The sequence below is a fragment of the Gymnoscopelus microlampas genome (genome assembly GCF_963454915.1).
Source record: "Gymnoscopelus microlampas genome assembly, chromosome: 10".
NCBI lineage: Eukaryota > Metazoa > Chordata > Actinopteri > Myctophiformes > Myctophidae > Gymnoscopelus > Gymnoscopelus microlampas.
The window spans coordinates 28404921-28430471 of NC_139947.1; the positions used below are offsets into that span (position 1 = coordinate 28404921).

The 25551-nt window shown below is 42.4% G+C and overlaps 1 protein-coding gene across 3 annotated transcripts in view; it reads left to right on the forward strand.

Annotated features, from left to right (window-relative positions):
• LOC311052818 (uncharacterized protein) overlaps nucleotides 1-24314 on the forward strand; it is an 85528-nt gene extending 61214 nt beyond the window's left edge. Inside the window, exons 2-7 of one of the 3 annotated variants that reach the window (XM_084068035.1) lie at nucleotides 16188-16239; nucleotides 16835-16872; nucleotides 19369-19591; nucleotides 20379-20497; nucleotides 20963-21113; nucleotides 22938-24314. In XM_084068035.1, coding sequence (XP_083924161.1) covers nucleotides 16852-16872; nucleotides 19369-19591; nucleotides 20379-20497; nucleotides 20963-21113; nucleotides 22938-23248 — 825 coding nt within the window. In that variant the 5' untranslated portion in view covers nucleotides 16188-16239; nucleotides 16835-16851 and the 3' untranslated portion in view covers nucleotides 23249-24314. Of the gene's footprint in view, nucleotides 1-16126; nucleotides 16240-16834; nucleotides 16879-19368; nucleotides 19592-20378; nucleotides 20498-20962; nucleotides 21114-22937 lie in introns of those variants that run through there. The other 2 variants (XM_084068033.1, XM_084068034.1) reach the window with 2 other exon arrangements.
• The last annotated feature ends 1237 nt before the right edge of the window (nucleotides 24315-25551 follow it).

The window sequence follows — 25551 nt, forward strand, 5'->3', positions numbered from 1 at the left end:
TTATACTTATTCTAGACATTTTAACCACTTGAACCCCAGCATCCCTATTCTGAAGGGGGGGGGGGGGGGTGGGGGGCATTTGCCAAAAATAGCAAATCCATACGTTCACAACGTGTCACAATGTGATGCGTTGTGAGCTTGTTGATCTGCTCTTTTTTTAAGAGATTTGGTGTAGATTGAAAAAGAACGCACCAAGTACTCAGGTCCGTTTTATGAAGTAGAGAGAGTCTAAAGGCCTTTGCAGACAGGGTGCGATTAATCAATCAGTTTTTACCGCATGCGAAAAGACGCACGAATCGAACTGGGTTCGATTGGGGAAAAAACGCATCGCCGCATCACGTCGCCGCACGGTAAATTGGGAGCCGGTCTGCATGAGGTCATTGTGAGAACCATGTGTTCATTTAAAAAATGATATTGTCCGTTTTTTCCGTGCGAAAAATCACACCCTGTCTGCAAAGGCCTTAAGACAGTGGTTAAAATGAAGTGATATTGATGATGAATTCCAAATATTATCAAAGGATTCTGCGGCATCTCCTAGACTTGCGTCACGGCACCTTTGAGAAACCTTTGTTAGAGATCAAATACATCATGTTTAATGATATTGCGTTCATGATGAAACAATGTATGAATGACTGGACACATACAGTACTAGACAGACAGGTTCAGTACAATAGTTTACACACAAAAAAAAAACACAAACCTTACACGTTTACGAAAAGAGTAGCACCAGGCAGTTCTCAGTTCTCAAGAAAAGAGTAATGTGTGACTTTCGTTTCCGTTTTTGTTTTATCAAGGAACCGACAGGAGATAAGAGTAGCACCAGGAATGGCATATCACAACCATTACCAGTCATGTGAGCTGAATCCAATGGAAACTAAGTCCAGCTATGACCGTAATGTTTTTTCTGTGTGCTTTCTGCACCTTTAGGAGAGTCCAGTTGTGGGGGTCAGAAGAACGCAGCGTCAGCATATTTAGGCTTGTCTAACATAGATTTTTATGGTATCCCAACAACTTGTCTGTCTGCAACAGGGGGAAAAACCCCTTCCTTTTCCCATGATGTTAGCTTATACAGTATAGAGGAAATGCCTGGGTCGTCATTGTGTTTGTGAATGGTGAATAAATACGTTATGATAAATATCACTTCTCCTTAAACACTTCCTCAGTTGGTCAGAGTGTCACAATGAGGACTGAATGAATGGCGAGACACTGTATTCAATCAAGTGTAAATGGTACACGAATGGCCTTCATGCTGGAAACATACAGTATACAGTAGGCCACTGAGCAGCTGCACTGGAGCAGTTAGGGTTTCAGTGCCTTGCTCAAGGTCAGGGGAGGGGTAAGTGGTGGCCATTTTCTTCCCCACCCAGATTTTTTTCGGACGGTCCGGGTGATTCAACTGGCAACCTTTTCGGTCACAAACGCACTCCTCCAACCTTTAGGCCAGTGGGTCTCAAACTTTGAAGACTGGTTGAATCAAGACAGAGGCAAAGACTGTTCACTGTTGTTGTTTGGGGGGGTTCTCTACAACAGCAGGGTTGGGGGAGTTAATGAAACAAAACTTCTTCCCAGACTGTGGTAGCGTTCCATTAAACGTAAGAGCGCCCTATGTTGCCTGCAAACTAAGAGAAAACACAAGATTAGGTTTATGTCTGAATCACATAACTAATGTTGAGGAGGTGGAGTATGTCACTTACCGCCCGAGCAGAAGTCTTTCCACCAAGGAGAGCCAGCCAGAAGGTGTGTAGGACGAAGGGTTTGGTGAAGTCGGGGGGCCACCAAGACCGGTAGAAACCTCTTATCTCCATATTCTAACTTTTGGAGTTTTTTTGTAAATGAATACCCTACTCGATCACACTACAGCGTCACACAAAAGTATCAAAAATAAATAGCAGATCTGCAGGCTCGAAAAGTGGCGATACGTTTTGAGCTTGTAGATCTGCTACTTTTGCTATTTTTGAATTTTAATCGCGATAAGTAACAGTTTTGGACATGAGGTTATACAGTACGATATTACAGTAAGCAAGATACTGCCCTTGTAAACAAAATAATAATTGGGGGGGGGGATTCCCCAACAGTGTGGGGAGGGGGTTGGCTGAAATCAGGTGCTGCCATGGCTGCCTGCCTCGCCCATTGTGCAGCCTTTCTGTGAACCATCAAAGGTCACTGTTTTCAGCTGTGTGTGTGTGTGTGTGTGTGTGTGTGTGTGTGTGTGTGTGTGTGTGTGTGTGTGTGTGTGTGTGTGTGTGTGTGTGTGTGTGTGTGTGTGTGTGTGTGTGTGTGTGTGTGTGTGTGTGTATGTGCGCTCCCTCCAAGTCCAGTGTCTCCTCAGCCGTGAATGTTACCAAACCATCCGTAGCCACCGTTGGTGGCTGAGTTCCATCTCGCTCAGTCCAGTGCATGGCATGCATGGTGCCACTTTAGTTTGCTGCTGTATTTTCCCTGGGAACATATATGGCAGCTGACCAAACATCCTCTCTCTCTCTCTCTCTCTCTCTCTCTCTCTATCTATCTACCTCTCTCTCTCTCTCTCTCTCTCTCTTTAAACGTTTTATGTTTGTTTGTTTTTTTTAGTTGAGATGTGATTTTGTAGATCTAAAACCTTTGCATTATGCAGTCTGCCATCAGACTGCGTAATGCATAAGAAATCTCTCTCCCTTAATGCATATGGTTCTGTGTCAGCCCTATTCTTGTGTTTTTGTTTGTTTTGTAGATTTTTTATTTTATGCTGCTATAACACCTCAATTTCCCTTCGAGATTAATAAAGTATATCTCATCTCATATTTTATTAAATGTGTTTTTCTACATGATGGTATTGAAGTACTTTTTCCACCACTGAGTGTGTGTGTGTGTGTGTGCGTGTGTGTGTGTGTGTGTGTGTGTGTGTGTGTGTGTGTGTGTGTGTGTGTGTGTGTGTGTGTGTGTGTGTGTGTGTGTGTGTGTGTGTGTGTGTGTGTGTGTGTGTGTGTGTGTGTGTGTGTGTGTGTGTGTGTGTGTGTGTGTAAGATTTGCATCAATACATCTCACAAAGCAAAGCATGGGGTGTGTGTGTGTGCTTGCTGCTAATGAGGTGACTCTTTCACTTGTGGGCGGCTGATAGAAGAGAGCTCTATTGTTTTGCTCTAACACTCCCTCCATGGCCACAGCTGTGGCTGTGTGGAGGTGTTCAGGCCCCCAACAGGAGGACACAATGTACTCAAGTCAAGCTTTGTATGTTTGGAGTGCACTTTGTCTTTGTTGTGCACTACAGCAGTAGTTCCCAAACATTGCATCAGAAGGAACCATTTTTGGGTCACACATGGACCCATTTTGATGGGTCGCTAGTTAATATCCCTTTATTTTTGTGGTTTACTATTATTATTTCAAAAGATTTTCTCAAGTTACAAACAAATTCACATGTTTTTCTAAACAATTTCATAAATCCTATGTTAAATTTGACTAATGGGAGGGCTGGCCGGCGGGCGGACAGGCCTCTGACATCAACAAACCAGATACGCCCCATATAGGCATTTCACTATGACTCAGACATAACCATAAACAAAACCGAAACGCCCATATATAGGCATATATGGAGACCCGGTTGTCCAGGGCGCCCACCGTCGAGTTGTTCGGATAGGCGGTGTCCAGAATCGCCAATCCGACGTACTATAGGTCCTGTAGTGCAGTGGATCCCAAACTTTTTTTTTTTCTTAGGTAACCATGGCGATCTAACTGTACTGTTTGTACAACCCAAACTCCCAGGACTGGGAGGGATGTTTGAAGCAAAAGTCCCCAAGTGGCCAGCTATGGTACTGCAAGCTCTGGCCCACAACCGGTTATCTGTGCCCAGCAGCCATATCGGAAATAATTTGGGCCTCTTCCTTACTTCTTTCAAAGGTGTTACCAATGATACTAATGAAGGCTCTGTTCCATTCTGGTCAAACAGAGTCAGGGATCCATGCCTTCATCTCAACCAGGCTGGATTACTGCAATTCCCTTTACATCGGCATTGACAAATCGCTGCTTAAACGATTGCAGCTTATACGAAATGCCGCTGTCCGCCTCCTCACCGGTACAAAGAGGCGGGACCATATTACTCCCGTTCTGGCTTCTCTCCACTGGCTCCCGGTCCGTTTTAGAATTGATTTTAAGATTTTAATGCTTGCTTTTAAAGCACGCAACGGGCTAACCCCCCCTTTCCTCAATGACCTCATCAAAGATTATATTCTACCCAGACCCCTAAGGTCGGCCGATCAGTTGCTACTGATTGAGCTCACAACTAACAAAAGGTCTAGAGGCAACCGAGCCTTCGCTGCGGCCGCCCCGAGGCTCTGGAATAGCCTTCCTTTTAATATAAGAGCCTCTCAGTCCATAGCCATTTTTAAATCACTATTAAAGACCTACTTCTTTTCCCTGGCCTTTGAACACAGTTAAACAGTTACACCACAACTATTGTCTCTACCTCACTATCTTCTGCTACGCTTTTTTAATCGCCGCTTGTATTTTGTATTTTTATATTGTATTTTTGCACTGTATGAATTGTAACGTTGTTGTTTTGATGTGTTGTTGTATAGCACTTTGGTTGGCCTTGGTCATTGTAATGTGCTTTATCCTACTATAATTCTAGTAACCTCTGTCTGGTGAGTGAGTAGGTGAAGCTACCCGGTTCTCCTCAGTGGCTGGACCAATTGCTCTGATTTTGCACACAGCCATTGACCATTACCATCTGAACTTAACTGTGAAGCCCGTTTTTCAATTTCATCAAATCTCAGCTTCTTATTAGCGCTTTTGTGTCAAAGAATGTCGCCATGGTTAAGGGGCTGCCCAGCTATGGGACGAACTTCCTCCCGGGTTGCCAGATCCTGTGCGCATATCCCCCCACGGATGCGTCGACCGGGTATGGTCTAGTAAATAAAATTTGAGTTGAGTTAATTAGCCGAAAATAGTATCAAAAAACGATATTTAGAACCAATTCGTCTCTCTCATATGATTTTGACTTGTAAATCTGTGATGTGACAAATAAAACTTGCGTTCAGTATTCTCTCTCTCTCTCTCTCTCTCTCTCTCTCTCTCTCTCTCTTTCTCTTTCTCTTTCTCTCTCTCTCTCTCTCTCTCTCTCTCTCTCTCTCTCTCTCTCTCTCTCTCTCTCTCTCTCTCTCTCTATTTGATCATGTCCCTTAGTATCTCATTGTGAAAACAGATGATTTATGTCCAGTATTACAGTCAGGTTTTATGCTGTAGTCTGATAAGGTGTGTGTGTGTGTGTGTGTGTGTGTGTGTGTGTGTGTGTGTGTGTGTGTGTGTGTGTGTGTGTGTGTGTGTGTGTGTGTGTGTGTGTGTGTGTGTGTGTGTGTGTGTGTGTGTGTGTGTGTGTGTGTGTGTGTGTGTGTGTGTGTCTGTGTGTGTTTATTTATGAGGGTTTATTGACACCCAGGGATTGCAGCAGACAGAAGGGCAGGAGCAGTGTTCCGTGGGAATGCTGGACCTCTCCAGTTCCCAATCTCTCTCCTTATCTCCAGCATTCACTCCTAACAGGATGATGATGGGATCTATAGACCAGTGGTTCTCAAACGTTTTCGAATGTGTGTTTCGTGTGTGTGCGCGTCTTTCAGCTAAACGTCAAAAACACGACGACAAGTGTATAAGCAATATTCGGACAGGAAAGTTACACATTCGCTGTCCTAAAAGTGTAGTCATGAAAATGTGTGTGTGTTTGTGTGTATTTATATACTTGTGAGGACATTATAGTAGAATTTGAGAAATAGACGTTGTGAGGACCATTTTCCTGGTCCTCACAAGAAACATTTTGTCATTAAAAAAATATTTGGGGAGATAGGTTTACAAGTATAGGAAAAGATTCAGGTTGGGGTTAGTTTGGGATTAGACGTTTTAGAGGTTAGGTTAGAGATAGTTATGCCTGATTTACACTTAGTTGCGCGCCCAGTGTCGCGCACTGTGTGTGTGTGTGTGTGTGTGTGTGTGTGTGTGTGTGTGTGTGTGTGTGTGTGTGTGTGTGTGTGTGTGTGTGTGTGTGTGTGTGTGTAGGTTGGGGGGGCTTTTGCATACGTAATCTGATGTCTCCCTGCACTGTTGGTATTGATGTCCTCCGCACCTTGTCCAACCTGGACCACCTGCCTCCTCATTACCTGCCACACTGTCTGTCTAGCAAACTCTGTTCCCTAGAACCCCTGAGCCACCTCACCTGGCAACCCCAGCACAGCCCCGCCCCCACAGGTGTGACCAAACAACACACAGTGATTAATCCATTAAGACCGGGAAAGCAACCACTTTAACCAATATTTTATTTTTTATACTTTGGCTATAAAATAGCAGATATACAAGCTCATAGTAATGAGCTTTTAGATCTGCTATTTTTTTTTAGATCATGAACATTTTTGCAAATCTTTGAATATATATATTTTAAAGCAAACATTTGTAACTCAAATCTTTGCTTCCCTGTAACAAAAGATTTTGAGATGGGGGTCCGCGGCCAAATAATCCTATAATTCGACAAAGCTCTGTCTGTCCGTCTGTTTGTTTGTCCCCAAAAATCTCTTCTGCCCGGTTCTCCTCACAGTGGCTGGAGCAATTGATCTGCATTTGCACACAGCCATTGACCATTTCCATTTTCCGTAATTACCACTACAGAACAGCGAAGCCCGTTTTTCACTTTCCCCGAATGTAAGCTGGCTGTTAGCGTTTTTGTGTTTGCTGGCTCCCGTCCCGGGTTGCCAAATCATGTGCGTGCAACAAGTGCCGGTGTTGCCACACATTTTTACTTGCAGATCATATTGTTGCTGTCGGGGCAGAAACCTCTTCTCTCCATATTTGAACTTTTTGTGTTTTCTTTTCGTAAATTATCGCCCTACTTGATCATACTACAGTGCCACACAAAAGCATCCAAAGTTGCAGATCCGCAAGCTCGAACCACGCCGCGATCCAGCTTGTCCATCTGCCACTTTTGCCAGTTTTTTTACTTGAATCCTGAAAAGTAACTGTTTTGGACATATGAGGTTTCCACCCGACAGAGACGATATGTATAGTTCATGCTGTACCTGTACACATAATAAGTTTGGCCTGATAACATGACATTCCTATAATTAGAATCCTCGTTAATTGCCACATTGCAGGTTTACTGTAAAACAGTGGGTAAAATTCGTTTTTTGTGCAAGTTCCTTCATTATTTTGTTCTTGGGGGGGGGGGGGGCAAGAAAACAAATCTAAAACAAATAGGTATCTACATATTGTAGCGACTCCGCAAAACCCTGCACCCCAAAAGTCCCTACATAGTCCCTACACTAATCCCACTTCTGACGCCAAAGTAACGTTTTGCACCCCGAGCTGGAATCGAACCCCGGTCTCCAGCTCGGCGTTGCTTGTTACCTGCCGAGCTGAAGACCGAAATTCGATTCCAGCTTGGGGTACGAAATGTTACAATGTTTACACATAGCATATCCATCCGTGCAGTGCGTACATGAAGTTTAGACATAATTCGCATGAGCATAGTGCTGGTATATACTGTTCATGATATAGACATTAAGGTGCAGAGCATCAGCGCGTGTCAAGTTCAACTACATAGTCCACAAAAGGTCAATTCCATCCCAAACCTCCAGTAGCCTATTCCCTGATTTAAAGTTGATTTATACTTGGTTGTGAGTTGGTGTCACGTGCCGAAAATAGCAGATCTACAAGTAGCTCGCCAGCTATTTTCAATTCATTTAGATAACTGAGGCTTTATCCCAGAATCACAGGTCCAATGAAAAGGCCAGTGTGAATCATTTACCATGCACCTTTTCCACCATCATGATAAACATGCCCTTGAGTGGCTATTATGAAAAGTGAACGCAACCCCAATCCAAACATTGTAGCCACTGGGAAGGGGGGGGGGGGGGGGGGGGTGCGGCTTTGTCCCTGGACACACTGGTTCACACATACACACACACACACACACACACACACACACACACACACACACAGACACACACACACCCCTTTGTGCCAGGGTGTGAGGGGGATTCCCCGCAAGCCTGCGTGTGTGCAGGTGATTTGCGTATGGTGAGTGTTCAGTAATCCTGAGGGCTCGCCTCTAACTGTAAACTCACTACACCTGGACACTTACAGACATGACCACTCAGTTATATGAATGAATGTGTGTGTGTGTGTGTGTGTGTGTGTGTGGGGTGGGGTGTGTGCGTGTGCTGGTCAGAGTTGTTATAAGATAGGCTTACAACTGCAGGCCAGTCAGTGTGATGCTGGTTCCATTTTTTTCCGTTGCTGTATAGGACAAATAGCAGTTGAATCCATTTAAATCAACAGGCCTAACGCATAGTCATTGCGCGCGCGTGCGTGTGTGTGTGTGTGTGTGTGTGTGTGTGTGTGTGTGTGTGTGTGTTTAATTAACACAGAGGATGTCACTGTTAATACGTCAACCACAGATGCTAAACATTGTTGATGGCGTTATGCTTTGATGTGTTCAAACTCTTCCTGTATTCGTAGATCCTCACGACCACAAATTACCACCAGTGATAGCAGCCTCAAAGACATTCCAAAAAATCTAGTCCTTATCTTTCCAAAAGCTTTGCGTTTACAGAACCTCAGTCAGTCAGTACTATCCAGAGTTTATATTTAGTTCTGTGACAGATATTCTCAGCTTATCATAACTTTCCCCACATGTTTATGAACGGCCGGCACGGCACGGAAAGCTTCCAGCAGAGCAGTTATTGAGAAAATGTATCACATATGATACATAACTGCTCGACCTGGTTAAACAACAGGGATCAAATTCCCCCCCATCCCCTATGTCTGTCTGCGCAGGACGGATCCTATGTGTCCCTGGCCTTATCACCTTAGCACGATGTCTACAGGTGCAAGCTTGAATTATAGGAATCCTAACCGCCACTCATTTCACTCTCTGGACAGAGGGTTTTCCCAAACGTGTTTATCAAGTCTATTTATACAGCGCTCCCGTCTTGGAAGTGTCATTTACATTTTCCGTAATGATTACAGGAGAACAAACAAAAGGGAACGGGTCGGTGGAGTTCAGCTCACAAAACGTAAAAATCAATTATGTGTAGTACAATCATCATTCATGAACGCATAGACGACGAATGACGAGAAATATTTGAATAAAAGGAGCTTACACATGCATGTGTGTGTTCATGTGTGGCAGGCTGTTATGCCCACAGCACAGGCGAGCTGGCACGATGCCAATGAAAAACAACCAAACAAAACAATGTGGTCTTAACTGTTACGGAACAACATGCTGCTGCCACGGCATCCTAAATTAAGTGGGTAACATAGAACCTGCTCTGTCTGCCGTCACGGCAGACAGAGCAGGTTCTATGTTACCCACTTAATTTAGGATTAGGGTTAAGGTTATAGGGTTAGGGTTAAGGCCAAACCGCACCAATGCAACTAGCCGCAACTCCTTGCAACAAAACAGTTTTAAGGTCAACCACACCAATGCAACTCCTTGCAACTGCCATTGGGGATAACGGTTGCAAGTAGTTGAAAGTAGTTGCATGTTGCACGGAGTTGCATGGCGAATCATTGGTGTGGAATGGCCTTAGGGTTTAGGGTTAGGGGGGACCTGGGGAACATAGATACTCATATACAATGAGATTAGGGGTGTTCATTTGGGGTTCCAGGGGTTTGCAATCACATTTAATCTCAGAATTCAGGGCTTTTATTCATATTTCATCCACCTCTGAATGTTTTGGTTTTTTTCAGATCAGATTTTAGATCAGACACTTATAGACACGTGCTTTCTTTCTGCAATCATACATTCATTAATCACTTTAAAACCTCCCTAGTTTTGGGCGTGTGTGTGTGTGTGTGTGTGTGTGTGTGTGTGTGTGTGTGTGTGTGTGTGTGTGTGTGTGTGTGTGTGTGTGTGTGTGTGTGTGTGTGTGTGTGTGTGTGTGTGTGTGTGTGTGTGTGTGTGTGTGTGTGTGTGTGTGTGTGTGTGTGCGCGTGCGTATTTATTAGCTGAAAAAAGTATGGCAGCTGAGCCAATAGTACCAGTGATTTTCCCAGGTGTGACCGCCGGGCTGACCATCTGGAGAATGCTGTCTTTATGAAGCACACACACACACACACACACACACTGCAGTGTTATGTATATGTAGGACCTAACATCTGTGCGACATGCCCAGAATATGGTCGCCAGCGTTCATGTGGTTAGAGTATAAACATTTGTGGGATTGTTCTTATCAGACAATACCACTACATGCAAATGGAAATGTATGTAAATGAATGAAGGGGCACACACATTCATATGCTGTTATACATTTACACAAATTCATCCTTGCCATATTTAATTTCTAGTTAAAGGCATAACATGTAACATACAGTAGCCCTGTGTTTACACAACAAAATTATATATATATATATTTTTTTTTTTTACCAATCAGTTCCCTCTATAAGCGCAGCTATCAGTCACTGGAGTAGTGTGGTGGTGTTTAACTGCAGAAACACACTGCCCTCTCACTGTATTTTGGTGTTTTCACTGTTTGTTTTGGTAAAACAAAAACCACCACCACACAATTCCAGTGTCTGATAAGTGCTGGGGAAATGATTGGTAATTTTTTTTATTATTGTTATATTATGTAAACACAGGGCGAAGTTACATGCTATGCCGTTGAGTAAATGCACTGTTGTGATTTTAAGAGTATACATGTAGTCAGCGGCAGGAGGGATTTTAAGGAGTCAGTGGAGAAACCAGTTGAGCAAAGGGGGAGAGATACTGTATTACTGAACATGAAATATCAGAATTCCCCGCACATCATCATGCAGTTGTACCAAGTTACCGTCTCATGTGAAAGGCAGAACGTTGTTGTATTTTGACCCACACAGAGTGCGCTTGTCATACTACTGGCCATACTGGCTATTATGCTTAATGTGTCTGCGGTCTCGTCTGCGAGCTTGTACATCTGCTATTTTTGAACATTTTTTAAAGTGTTTTTAAAAAAAATGTAATAATTTATTATTTTTTATCACAAATCTTCTCTTCTGGGGGTCCCTGGCACAAAACATTTTCGGATGGGGGTCCACTGCCAAATACATATCATTTGGGGGGTCCTTGGCACAAAAAGAGTTTGAGAAACTGATTTAGATGGCATTTTGTAGAATCAGCCTCAGGTTAAATAAATAAATAAATCATCAGATCCCATTGCGCGACACTTCTATGGAATGAACTACCAAGCTCCATCAGAGAGGCGGACTCTATTGACTTACTTATTTTCACTCTTACCGCTAAATTACAAGCTCAGTGCTGCTACGCCCGTGTTTTATTGTTATATCGGTTTACTGTTTTATTGTTGTACATCTGTTACTTTATTACATTATTCTACTTTGACCCTTGGGGCTCTATCTTGCTCGCCACCCTCATTACCCCTTATCCCTAAACATATTAGCCCTATTTTTTGTTTGTTGTTATTTGTTTTGAAAAACATTTAAAAATTCCAATCTACATCGACTCGTTGTGAGCTTGTAGATCGGCTATTTGAACTGTTTGAAAATGTTTTTCAAAATAGTAATAAATTGCATTTTTTGATATGGCCCTTGATCTCTATAAAGCATACAGTATTTAGACACCTGTGATTATGCAATGACGTACCTATCAAGTCGAACCTTGATTCAGCTAATGATGATTTCGTCCAATAAATTAAACCAAAATGACTAACATCATATACTTGCTGTCACCCAAATAAATCAATCAATCAAATTCTTTATTGCAGTATGATAGGTTTGTTTTTGTTTTGTTCTGTTACCATGATCATTCAGAAGCGTCATTTCATAAAAACTAGAGGGTGGCACAAAAGTTACCACGTAAGCCCGAATTCAAAGATTGCAAAATTGTGGACTACAAGTTCACAACGCGTGGGCACACACACACACACACACACACACACAGAGGGCAGGGGGAACTGTCCAAGGCGCCAACCTGCTAATTGGGGGGGGGGGTCATGAAAATGTGTGCAAATATATGCAAATGTATACATTTTTTTACTCAAATCTTTGCTTCTGTTGGGGTCACTGGAACAATTCCTTTTTAGATGGGGGTCCATGGACAAATACGTATAATTCTGGGTGGTTCTTGACATGAAAAAGTTTGAGAACCGCTGATATTATAGCAACTTAAGTAAAAGAATATATAAAAAACTGTAATATTACACAGTATGCGTTCTCGGATTGAACGCGGTTAAGTCACTTTCACCTGGTGACCCTCCCAACCACCTACCATACATCTACAGTATTATCTGTTGCAATCCAGGCAACTCTGATTTACAAGGTTTACAAGGAACAGGCAGTATTTCAGTGTGATGAATTCCCATTCTAAATCTAAAACGTCAGTTGTAAAGTCAGTGTGGTTTTTCCTGTAAGGACCATTCCGGTGTTTATCAATATGGACATAATGAGATAATACAGCACACTGTTTAAACACTGCGTACGTACGCTACGCACACGCACGCACACGCACACACACACACACACACACACACACACACACACACACACACACACACACACACTCACGCTCGCATGTGCACGTGCACAGACATACCTCACATATCACTGAATGAGGTCATATGGTTTATGCTGATTTATGCTGACAGACAGACAGACACCATTCCTCACAAGTCTTTTAGAATGGCAAATAGAATGTACATTTTAACTTAAAAAACAACAACATTGTTTTAAGCTCCAAAAATAGCAGATCCACAAGCTCAAAACACGTTTTGATGCTTTTGTGTGACGCTGTAGGACAGGGGTCTTCAACGTTTTCAGGCCAGGGACCCCCTAGCTGAGAGAGAGATTAAGCAGGGACCCCCTCTATATAACTTTTTTTTTTAAATTAGGGCTGCTCTTTTTTTCCTCTACGCCCATACCTCTTTGCCAAAAATAGAAGATCTACAAGCTCACAACGCCTCGCGCTGCGAGGCGTTGTGAGCTTGTAGATCTGCTATTTTTGGCTAAAGTTCTCCTCAGAAAAAGGGATGCTAGGGTTCAAGTGGTTATGGTAAACAAAAAAAAAAACATATCACACAAAGATTTGCCGGACCCCCTGCAGTAACTCTGAGGACCCCCTAGGGGTCCCGGACCCCCTGTTGAAGACCCCTGCTGTAGGATGATCAAGCAAGGCGTTAATTTGCGAAAGGGTGTTACAATACGGAGATAAGACGTTTCTGCCACGACAGCAGCGATATATGTGTATTTCTATACGAGCAAATGACCTGTCGGCAGCCCGGCAGGGAATGTTGAACGGGAGGAGTAGGACGAAGGTGCTACGTCCTTCCCGGTGGGGGCTCCTCGCTGGCAGGCGAGCCAGTAGGATACAGCAGTGTCAACACAGAAATGTTTAGGGAGGAATTAATTGCCATACAAAGTTATTCATGTATCATGTAGGTTTGCTTTTCTGGCATTATTAAATGATGAAATCTCAATATTTTCATAACTGTAGATGGGTGTGCATCTTACATACACTACTGAATTTGATTGAGGATCAATGTTTGCAAGCTCAGCATTATTCTGTGCTGTTTCTCACATTATGAGAGGCAAGGGAAGTCCCCAGCTAAACAAGCCACAGAGCCACACACACACACACACACACACACACACACACACACACACATACCATGAATTACACATCGTCACACTTGCCAGGCAGGGTCTGGAAACCACGTCTAGTTCAATACAACACGATGCATAAGAAGGAACAAACAATAAACAAGCGTTGCAAAGCTTCACACAAGTGAGTGAAGTGCTGTGTCATGGGCAGGAATTTCAGGGAGGCCACGAAGGCCATGGCCGTCATCGCCCCTCAGTTTGGCCTGGTGCCCCTCAAAAACATGGCATGCCCTGTGTGGCCACTAGTGGCCTAATGCCCCAGCTGACTGTACCGCTTTCTCCTCCGTCTCTTTCTTGTCATGTAGACACCAGTGTCTTTTGTTGAGATTCTTAATTCTTAACTCCCCTGAGTCCCCATCTTTAAACCAATCCAGTAACTTTGATTGGTGCAGGGCTGATAATGGATCAGATTGTAAATACCTTTTTTTCTTTTTATTTCACTGCAAATAGTCTACATATTCAATTCATTAAATCATCCTTAACCCTTAAATTCAATTAATTCTTTCAATGGACTAAAATCTTGTTTTATTTGATGGCCTTCCTGCCCTGGCATTTGGCCTTTGTGCCCTCAAAAAATGGAAGTGGCATTGCCTCTAAAATGATGAAATTCCAGGCCTGGCTGTGACTGATGCAATACCTGTTGTTTGTTTACATTTCAAAGGAAGAGGAAGGTCAGTGTCAGCGGATTTTTTATTGATATTTTGATACTTCCATTTAATACTTCCATTTAACAATGGTTCAATTGTTCAATGATTCAAAACAAATTCATATTGTACAGTAAAGCCACTACTGCCCGGTATAACCACAGTCAGACTTGTCACTGGCGTTTTGATTCAACATGGTGTGCATTTCAGACTTGATGTCAAAATTACATTTTCACTTAATGCACGTATTACAATGTTTTTCCATCGCGTCCAACTGTTAACATAGTGACACACAGAGATTAGACTACTAGCACTACTGCACAGTAAAATCATACACAGCTCCATTTGGTTGAATTTGTACGTTCAGTTACAAATGTATTAAATTAACACTCATTTTACTGTGTGCCTTTTTGATAAGCAGCAAATCAGACAAATTAATATTTTTAAGATGCAGATTGATGATGCAGAGAGTCAATGGAGTAACTGTAGCCATGTAGTAACTGGGGACCTGGACCCCCTGTTGAAGAACCAAGGAATTATGGTGTATGTTTTTATTATTAAGGTATTAAGGTAATACACAGTATGTGAGAAGAAAAAGAAACATGACGTTGATGCCTTATGTCCATATTTTAACTTCTTGTGTTTTTTCGTAAATTAACGCCTTACTTGATCATGCTACAGTGTCACACAAAACAAAAGCTTCAATAGTAGCAGATCTACAAGCTCAAAACGCGTCGCCTCACGCTGCGTTTCCAGCTTGCGGATCTGCTACTTTTGAAGCTTTTGTTTTGTGTGCCAGCTTTAGCTACTTTTGAATTTGAACCCTTAAAAGTAACCGTTTCTTTGGACAGTTTACACCCGTTTTCACTTGACAGAGACAATGACAATGAGTCATGGGATCACTGAGGACCTGCTGACAAAGCAGGACTCACATATAGGGATGTGGTGTGTGTGTGTGTGTGTGTGTGTGTGTGTGTGTGTGTGTGTGTGTGTGTGTGTGTGTGTGTGTGTGTGTGTGTGTGTGTGTGTGTGTGTGTGTGTGTGTGTGTGTGTGTGTGTGTGTGTGTGTGTGCGTGTGTGTATGTTTGTACATTTTGTTCTTATACGTCGACTTATTAGCAGAGGAGATTTGCTTCTTGTACCAAAGATAGGAAACCACAGTTTTGCAACACATTTTACTGAAATGTCACTGAAACTAATGAGCTATGCAAGAATTCAGTCAAACTTAAACCGTCGAATGAAAAATGACTTTCATAGCAAGCATTTACCACAAAGACAGAGTTTTACTAGTGCTACTACAGTAGTTTTCAAAAGTGTGCGTGCGAGAGAGAGAGAGAGAGACAGAGGTATATAGCAACATATTTGATCTCCCTTGGATGTGTATTAACAAAATCTGCCAACCATTGATTCATTGATTGATTGAATACTTTATTAGACAGAGATGTAAACGGCACGAGGTAGTCAAGACATTTAGGCTAAAAGGATAACACAAAAAAAAGTCCTCGGGGCTTGTTTCCAATTGTGGCATCCTAAACTAATACATAATAGACCACAGAATAATTATAGGCACAATTGGCATCTGCAGATAATATGACAACAATATAATACATCTGCAGTTAGAGAGGGGGGGAGGGGGGGGAAAAACACCAACCCATGCTGCGTTCACCTGGCACGATGGTGAGAAATAATTCTTTACTGATAAGAGACTTGGCCAGGGGGAGGGAGGGAGGGGGGAGAGAGAGAGAGAGAGAGAGATGGGGAGGAGGGAGGAAGGGAGGGAGGGAAATAGAGAGAGAGGGCTGTAAAAAAAAAAAAAAAACTAGCTCAGAGCGTATAAGAGAGGTTGTGAGGGATTGAGCATCATCACACAGGTGAGTGTTGCTCACACACCTCTACAGGTCTCTGTCTGTCATCACCTCTCTCTCTCTCTCTCTGAAGGATAACTAACTCACTGCTGCTCTGAGGATATCACTGGAAGGAAGACCACAAGGTACAGCTGTCTATTTGCCTCTCCCACATTTAAATCTGATTAATTATGTATTAGTATTATTGTTTTTTTAATCTGCACTGTAAAATCCTAGAGAATGTATTTAAAGGAGTAGTTGACCCAAAACATTACTTATTTTCTAACAATTACACACCTGCATGAAGAGCTTGAATTCATGGGGATCTTTTTTGTTTTTGTCGCATTCCTGAGCCAATAATTTGATGACCGGCAGAGTCTCTGGGAGGAGACTCAATTGAGTCTCCCACTGACCGATGACCCGGTCATCAAATTATTGGCACAAAAACAAAAAAATCTCCATGAATTCAAGGCTTCATGGGGTGTGTAATTGATAGAAAATAAGTATTTTTTTGTGGTGAACTGCTCCTTTAACTCTTACATGTCCATTTGGTTGCATTTGTTCACTCTCAGAGTTACAAACTAATACATGAAACACTGAGGACTTCACTGTGTGCCTGCATGCTGGTTTTGTTTTGTAGCAAACACAGTCGACAATAGGCTGACGTGCTTTCACTTCCTCAGGTATTCCGTGCAACTCTGCTGGTATTTAATGAATGTGTTCTCTTTCTCTTTTTTTCAGATTACACTTAAAGCAGCATGCTGGCAACATTGCAAACGGTGAGTGTATGTCTACGCTATTTTATTTTGTCTCTTAGCCAATGAAGCACACACAGGGTATAACCGTTTCACTATCACAGTAGCCAGTTGTTTTTGCATAATTATCATGATGATGTGTATACTGTGTAGAGTAAAGAAGATTTATTGCATAAGGAGAGGTTGTCTACTAATACATAGACACTATCACTAGATACCTTATAATCCATCTACTACTTATATATGCAGGTGTTCACTGACTATGCGTTGCTGTCAGGCAGAAACCTTGTATCTCCATATTTAAACTTTTTATGTTTTTTTTTAATAAATTAATTCCCTACTTCATCAAATAAGAGTGTCGCACAAAAGTAATGAAATTAGCAGATCTACAAGCTCACAGCGTGACACATTGTGAGCATTGTGATATTGTGGATTGGTTATTTTCATTATTTCCACAGTGACTATATTTAATACAGTGATATGAAATATAACACTGGAATATTAGGGATGCCTTGAGTGCTCGCTAGAGCTGGCACTGATCTATAATATTAACAATATTGACCACTTTCAACATGGCGTCCCTTTTTTGGGCAAAACTTCCAAAGGTCTCCAATCATTTCATGACGTGTTATGAGCTTGTAGATCAGCAATTTTTTTTGTTCTATTTTGTCGGACAACAAAGTATAGAGGGGCTTAAGGTGTGAGGTGGGTTGCTGGGGATATGGTAAAAAATGGCATCTATAAAGTAGTGGTTCTCAAAGTCCCAGGGGTCCTTGGGGGCGTACCAGGGGGTCCCCCAGCTAAATTTGTTAATATAGCATCACAATCATTTTAACCACTTTATCCATATTTTATATGTTGGCTATTCAAAAATAGCAGTTATACAAGCTCACAGCGCGGCACTTCGAGCTTGTACATATTCTATTTTTTGAAAGGTTTTGAAAAATGTTTGGAAGATTTTGAATAGTTTTGAATTTTTGAATACAAATGATCTTCTCTTCTGGGGCACAACGTATTTTCAGATGGGGGTCCGTAGCCAAATATATATATATCAATTTGGGGGTCATTGGTACGAAAAAGTTTGAGAACTACTGCCATGAAGTACCATACATACACTGGTGTTAACTGGTCTGGTCACTGAGTGGGGGAGGCAAAAAAAAAACACTTGCATAAATTTGCCAGTCAAAGTAGAAAACACACGCTAGCTAGGGTCACAGTATTAATGCCTGGAATGTTTCCAAACAGCAGCCTGCAACCAGCCTGCTCTGCTGACACCATCAGTTTGTTGTTCTGGAGATCAGTAACGTGCGCCCGCCATGCAAAGTCACTCGCAAATTATAAAATGCACTGCTGTAATAACAAGGATTATTTAAGGGGCTTAGACATGGTGACTGAATCAGATAATGAGCTGGTATAACATCCTGGGTTGTGGGTTCAATTGCGCTGCGCTCTTGGATCAGTGAACTTTCTCATGTCACAGACAGACAGACCCATTAGAGACCATGGACCGCCTTTTTTATTGTAATAATTTCAAGTGAGTTGCATCATGGTTAATAAAAACACAGAGCACAAGTTGATGGGGATTGATCTATATTCTATGACGATAAGCAAACGATATCGTCTCTGTCGGATAGAAACCTCATATGTCCAAAACTGTTACTTTTCAGGATTCAAATTCAAAAGCTCAAAACGCTTCGTGCCGTGTTTTGAGCTTATGGATTTGCTACTTTTGATGCTTTTGTGTGACGCTGTAGTATGATCAAGTAGGGCGTTAATTTACGAAAAAAACACAAAAGGTTAAAAATAATTATGGAGATAGGAGGTTTCTGCCCGACACTGACAATATCCAGTACAGTTTGACAGAGCTCCAGACAGTAGTAGGCATGTCTCAGTGCCAGGAGCAGCAGCAGGTAATCATGACTCATACAGTAGAGTGTTAGCAGCACTGCCCCAGGCTTGGATTAATGGAAGATAATAAACGCCACCCCCTCATGCAAAGTGATTTCTCTGCTTTATAATGAAGGGGGCTCGATATACTTTGTTGCTACTGTTGTTATACAGTGTCGCGCACTGAAAATATATCAGATCTATAAGATCACAAGCTTGTAGTTTGGCATTTTGGTGCCAGACACCGGCGTGCAATTAAGTTTAATGTCCCTGTCTCACCAAATGTCCCTGTCTCTGTGTTTCTCAGATGTAGAGCTGCAACTATTGATTATTTTCTCAGCGATTATTGTATTGATTACTTTTTATAGATTCATTGAAAAAAGATGTTGGTATATATTTTGAAATTTTAAATATGAACAAATCGATGAACCACTTAAGCCCTATTTTATTCTTCGTCGCACAACAGCGTTGTGCAAGAAATAGCGAAAACAGCAGATCTTCTATTTTCATATCTTCTAAACCTTATCAGATGGGGGATCCGCGGCCAAATACATATCAATTTGGGGGGGGTCCCTGACATGAAAACGTTTGAGAACCAAGTGGATTAACTGTCGCACCCCTCTATACTCTCAGATGGTCTACGTGCCCGAGATGGGCCTGCTGAGCGCAGGTCGAGGGGCTTGGATGGGAGGAGGGGGCTCCTCCTCAGCGGAGGTGGACCTGGAGGTCATTGAAGAGTACCTGCAGGAGCACTCGCTGGAGGTCCAGCCTACGGCCACCAGGCCCGCCAGCCCGCCTAACAACGCCCCGCCACCGCACGCACACACACACTCCCACCAGGACACCCGGATCATAGGTCAGGATCTGTGTTCATTACGTTGACTAAAACTATGACAAAACTATTTGGAGCGACTACCTTTTTTTCACTCACAAAAACTGCATAAAAACTAATAAAAAGCTATGATGACTAAAACTACAACTAAATGTATTGATAATTTCGTCAACAAATAAAAACTGGACAAAAATGTTGGGGGGGGGACTATAGTGGAGGAGAGATCCAGTAGAACTAAGACAAGTCATTTTTTGCTTTCATGTGCTCCGAAAATAGCCGATCTACAAGCTCACTGCGACGGGTTGTGAGCTTGTAGAACGGCTTTTAGTATAAATAAGGCATTACGACGCCATCGCGGCCCGACAAAATACTTTTTAGTCGACTAAATCAACAGTAGATTTAGTCGACTAAAACTAGACAAAAACGGAAACATTTCAGATGACTAAAATGTGACTAAAACTAAATGGAATAGTAGTCAAAAGATTATGACTAAAACTATTTTTTTTTTGTCAAAAATAACACTGGTCAGGATGGTGATGATTATAATGACATCATGGGGGTGGGTGGAGGGGTGCTTATGATGGTGATGATGATGACGGCATCTTCATCACCTGAGTGGTGATTATGATGGAGAGGCAAGGCAGCAGTGTTCATACAGAGCATTTGACCTGTGTGTGTGTGTGTGTGTGTGTGTGTGTGTGTGCGTGTGCGTGTGAGTGTGCGTGTGTTAGTCTGTTAAATCTGTTTTTACATAACACCAAATATATAATCTTGCTCACAGAATGCTATGTTGTTGTTTTTTTCTCCACAGAGAATAGCTGGTCAGGTCAGCATGCATATGAGTGGCATTATGGCCCACAAACCCCCAACGATGATTGTGAGGAACAAGCCCCACTTCCATCCTGGCCTAGTCCACATGACAACCACTGGGTATGTTAATTTTACATACTGTATTTTCCTTTAATTTTGTTGTTTCATGTACTAATAGAAAAAAAACCTGCACACTGTCTTCAAATGCTGTTGAACTCATGACCTCATGACTCATATATCTATAAAATCATTTTGGTTGCTTGTAAGAAAGCCATCACCCGGAAGTGGCTACAGGTCACACCACCTACCAAGGAAGATTGGATTACAGTAGTCAACGAGATAGACTCTGTCGAGAAACTGACCTCTCTTTGGCTGACAGCAGAACAATATGTGAAGAAATGGACCTGTCACCTGTGTGGGTCTTTATTTATATTTTGCTTTTTTTTGTTTCAAGTACATAACATGAAGTTCTTTTGAAGCTGTATATTGAGGCTCTTCTTGGTTTCATTCAGTAACGACTTCATTCACTTGACCAGCTCTTTGAAACATTGCTGTAGCTTACATTTGTATGTGTGTGTGTTTCAGGACCAGAGTGTGTATTCCTACGAGACATTCAGTGACTCTGATTCTCAGTCCAGCGGGTCGCAGTACCAGGACTACATCTACCCCCACTCCCCTCCATCCGAGAGGAGAGGCAGGAAGAACAGTGACTCTCTGCCCCTCGCCCCACTCTCAGGTACACACTCACACACACACACACACACACACACACACACACACACACGCACACGAACACGCGCACACACACACACACACACACACACACACACACACACACAACCTAAATACATGGTCTTTGACTACAACATACAGTATAGGCTACTTAGTTGATAGTAGTGCTGACCGTTTTCCAAAGCATATCATTTTTTTTCTTCCATTCATTTCAGTATGAAACTGTATGAGACTTGAAACTTGCTTGAATGATATATTCCGATTTCACGGTGCCTTTATTTTTGTCACACGTATTGCTATTGTGCTGAAAATGGTCCCCAGAGAAAAGATTGATTCATAAACTAAAGTGCATGATCTATGACCACGTGACGTCAATATTTATTAGTGTCATTCATGATTATTCAGGTAAGTTTTATAACTATTTAATTACTATGGAGAAAATTAAAAAAATATTCAAATCTGCACACCAACTAGCCCCCATTAACAGGATTTTTTATCTGCAAAAGTGACATTTCAAGCAACAAGGCTCTTCCTAAAAGAAATCTAAAAGTAAATACTATACTGACCTGATGAAGATCCTGTGAGATCGAAACGTTGTCGCAAATAAAGTAAATCCCTTACTTGGAAAATGGTGTGTAGGCTCTACCTCTTTTCATGTTAGTTTCATTGGCCCAGACCCACCGTCGATGTGCGTGTAAATAAGTATGCTTTGAAATCTAAAAGTAAAGCCATAAACGTCAAAATAATGGTCCATGTTTATGTACAGCACAATATATTGTTTGTCCGAAGCTGTGAATAGAAGCTGTGAATAGACTGACTATTGTCCTTAACCTACAACAACATCACACTCAAACTAGTCTCTCAAGCCAGACAACTATTCTCACTATCTTCAAAAGCTATACGGAGTCTGTTACTACGCCTCCTGAAAGCCGAGGGCAGAAGCTGTCATCTGTTCGTGATTTCCGGTCACGAAAATAGATTTAAATGTCTGCTAAGCAGCAAGCCATACAATACATGCATTGACTAATTGGATACAGTAGGACAAATTTACGCGACTGCAAAGACCAAACGGAAGTGGGCCTGGGAGGTGGACATCCGCTGTAGTTTCTTTGCATTTTCAGCACTTCTGTTGCACTAGCAAGGCTGTGATATTACATGCATTTCATGTATTCCAAATGCACAGCCATAGATCGCTCCTATACCAGCCCGGGTAGCAGGCTGATCTTCGCGACATTAAACGTAGCCGTGTTGCGTGTTAACTCACCGAAACTTCCTTTGGGGAACACATATGTATGGGACACACACTTGACAGGTGTGATTAATTACCCCACACCAATCGCAACACACCTGTCAATTGGGTGTGCCCCATACGTATGTGCTCCTCAAAGGAAGTTTTCATTATCTTCAGTCCAGCAATCATTTCGGGCCCCGTCGCCGACAGAGAATGTTGTCTGTGTGCAGCTCGTGGAAAAGTGGAGATATTTTACAAAACACGCGTTTTCTGCCAGAACTTTCAAATGGATATGAAACTAGTGGACAGTATGTGACTCCAAGTAGCAGAAATAAATTATTGGGTGAGTACACACGCAGTGCGACAACGTTTAATGCCGCGAAGATCAGGCTGCTACCCGGGCGGACATAGGAGCGATCTACTGTAATACTGGCTGTGTATTTGGAATACATGAAATGTATGTAATATCACAGCCATTTTAGGGCTACTGTTGCACAGACGGATGACGTTTGAGTTGTGTGAGTCAATGAGAGACTGCACTCAAACACACTCACATCATGTGTATTTACCGCTCTATGACCTTCCCCCCTGGGACAGGAAAGAGAAAGGAGCGTCTCTTCCAGTTCCTGTTCGAGATGCTGCAGACTCCGTCCATGCGGAGCTGCATCTGGTGGGTCCAGTCGTCCTCCGGCACCTTCCAGTTCTCCTCCCAGAACAAGGAGCGCCTGGCGCAGCTCTGGGGCCGGCGCAAGGGCAACCGCAAGACCATGACCTACCAGAAGATGGCGCGGGCGCTGAGGAACTACTCCCGCACCGGGGAGATCTCCAAGGTGAAGAGGAAGCTGACCTACCAGTTCAACGAGAGGACGCTGAGAGGCCTGCAAGGAGACTCGCACGTGCTGGAGTAGGAGGAGGTGGGAGAGGGAGACACCGAAAGGGCCGCTCACACCAAGCACGATAACTATGACTGTATCTCGGAAGGGCCGCTGATGACCAAGTGGTTAACCCATTAAGACCTGAGGCCGATTCTACAAATTCCTTCTAATTCAGTAGTTCTCAGTTTTTCGTTCCAAGAACCCCCAAATGTATATATATTTGGCCGTAGACCCCCCCCCCCCCCCATCTGAGAATGTTTTGTGCCAGCAGATGTACAAGCTCACTGCACAGCACGAAGCGACGCACTGTCCTGTCTCTCTCCACTGTACTATCCAAATAAAGACAGAAAAGCCTCCAAAAATATATATTTAAAAAACTGCTTTAACTATAGAAATATAGTTTAAAAAATTGTTCTATCTTAAGTGGATGGCAACTATAACAAAGACAATGGCGAACGATATAGCTATAGTGCTTGGTGTGAAGGGCCCTTAACATAGCAGATCTACAAGCCCACAACGTGTGGCACACGCAACTTGTTGTGGCCTTGTAGATCGGCTTTAGACAGTGCCAGAGAACAGGTCGGGGTGGGAAGCTGAGCGCAGATACAGCCGTGGTGGAAGAGATATTCCGCATGGGCCAACTTTGTGTCAGAGAAACATGCGGTGGATCCTCTGTTCTTCTGACCCCACTTAAATGAAACATTCCCTACTACCCCACCTTGGAACACAAATAAATACTGAGTATTTGAAAAAGCCAGCGCAGGCGCCAAATGTCGTTGGAGGTTGCAAAAGGAGAATGTGCTTGAAAATGATGATTTACCCATTTAAACTCTCAGTGAGTCATTTGAAATATTTTCATCATTGTTTCTTTTCTCTTTTTTTTTGTGATCTGTCAGATTATAAGGATAGTTAATGAGCAATGTCAGAGAGATCAACTGGCTTTCAAACATTATGATGTAAACCTTGGAGGTTGTCATATACAATCTACTTCATAAGTAGAACTTGAATCATCTGTAAAAATGTACTGATTTCTACAACACTGTTATTCTTTTTTTATGTTTCTTGGATATTTTTGTCCATGTTATATTGTTGACCGAGGACTTTATAGCCTAAATCAGCTTGATCTGTTTGTGTCTTTCTTTTTGTAAGGCTTAATAAACCCTAAATGATTTTTCAGTATGCTGGCAAAGTTTGTCTCAGTGGATGTGATGGTTTGGTTGGCACACATTGGCAGACATTCAATACACAGTAAAATCCTCTGAGGTCATTTAGTATACTAAGCACATATTCAAGGCTGTATGCAAAGTACCCGGGCACTGAAAAAACGGCCACCAACATTATCCTGTTAATCAGTAACAAATCGACAACCCACCCTTGTCACAGAGTACAAGTGAACACACACACACACACACACACACATTGCACTGTGAACACGCACATACACACATTGCAAAGTGAGCATGCACATGCACACATTGCACTGTGAACGTGCACACATACACACATTGCACTGTGTGCATGCTGAACATTCACATACACACAATGCACCGTGAACGCGCACATATACACACATTGCACTGTGAACGTGCACATTCAGTACACAAAGAAGAAGTGAGAGCCTGATTCTTGTGGGGCATGCTATCTTGCCTTATCTTGCCTTACCCCATATGTCTAAACTTTTTAGGATTTTTTTTACTATTTTGTAAAATAGTCTATCTGTGGATAGTCTATTTGAACTATTTAAAAATATTTTTCAAAATAGTAAAAAGAAAATGCCTAAAAGCTTTAAGCAAGATAAGGCCCGATATCTACTTTGCCCGATATCTACTTTGTCTGATATCTACCTTGCCTTACTGAATCATAATGCCATGTCATGACATCATGTCCACTGATTGGAAGCTAATCAGAATAATGCAAGCACAGAACAAGTCAGTAATTTTACTATTAACAATGAAGTCAAAATCAACTCAGGCAATCAATCTCTGGAGAAACGTTTTATGCTGCTCATCGATAAATGAATGGATGTCCCTGTCTGTGTCACGGTCACTATAGGTCATCTGCAAGCCTATACCTGTGTCCGATCACCTAATAATCCCCAGGGACTACAGTGGGCCTACATGTAGTCGCTGTCGGGCAGAAACATCTTATCTCCATATTCTAACTTTTGTGTTCTTTTTTTTCATAGATTAACGCCCTACTTGATCATAACTACAGCGTCACACAAAAGTAGCAGATCTGCAAGCTTTGCAGTAGTAGCTTGTAGATCTGCTACTTTTGCTACTTTTGAATTTGAATCCTGAAAAGTAACAGTTTTGGACATAATTATGAGGTTTCCA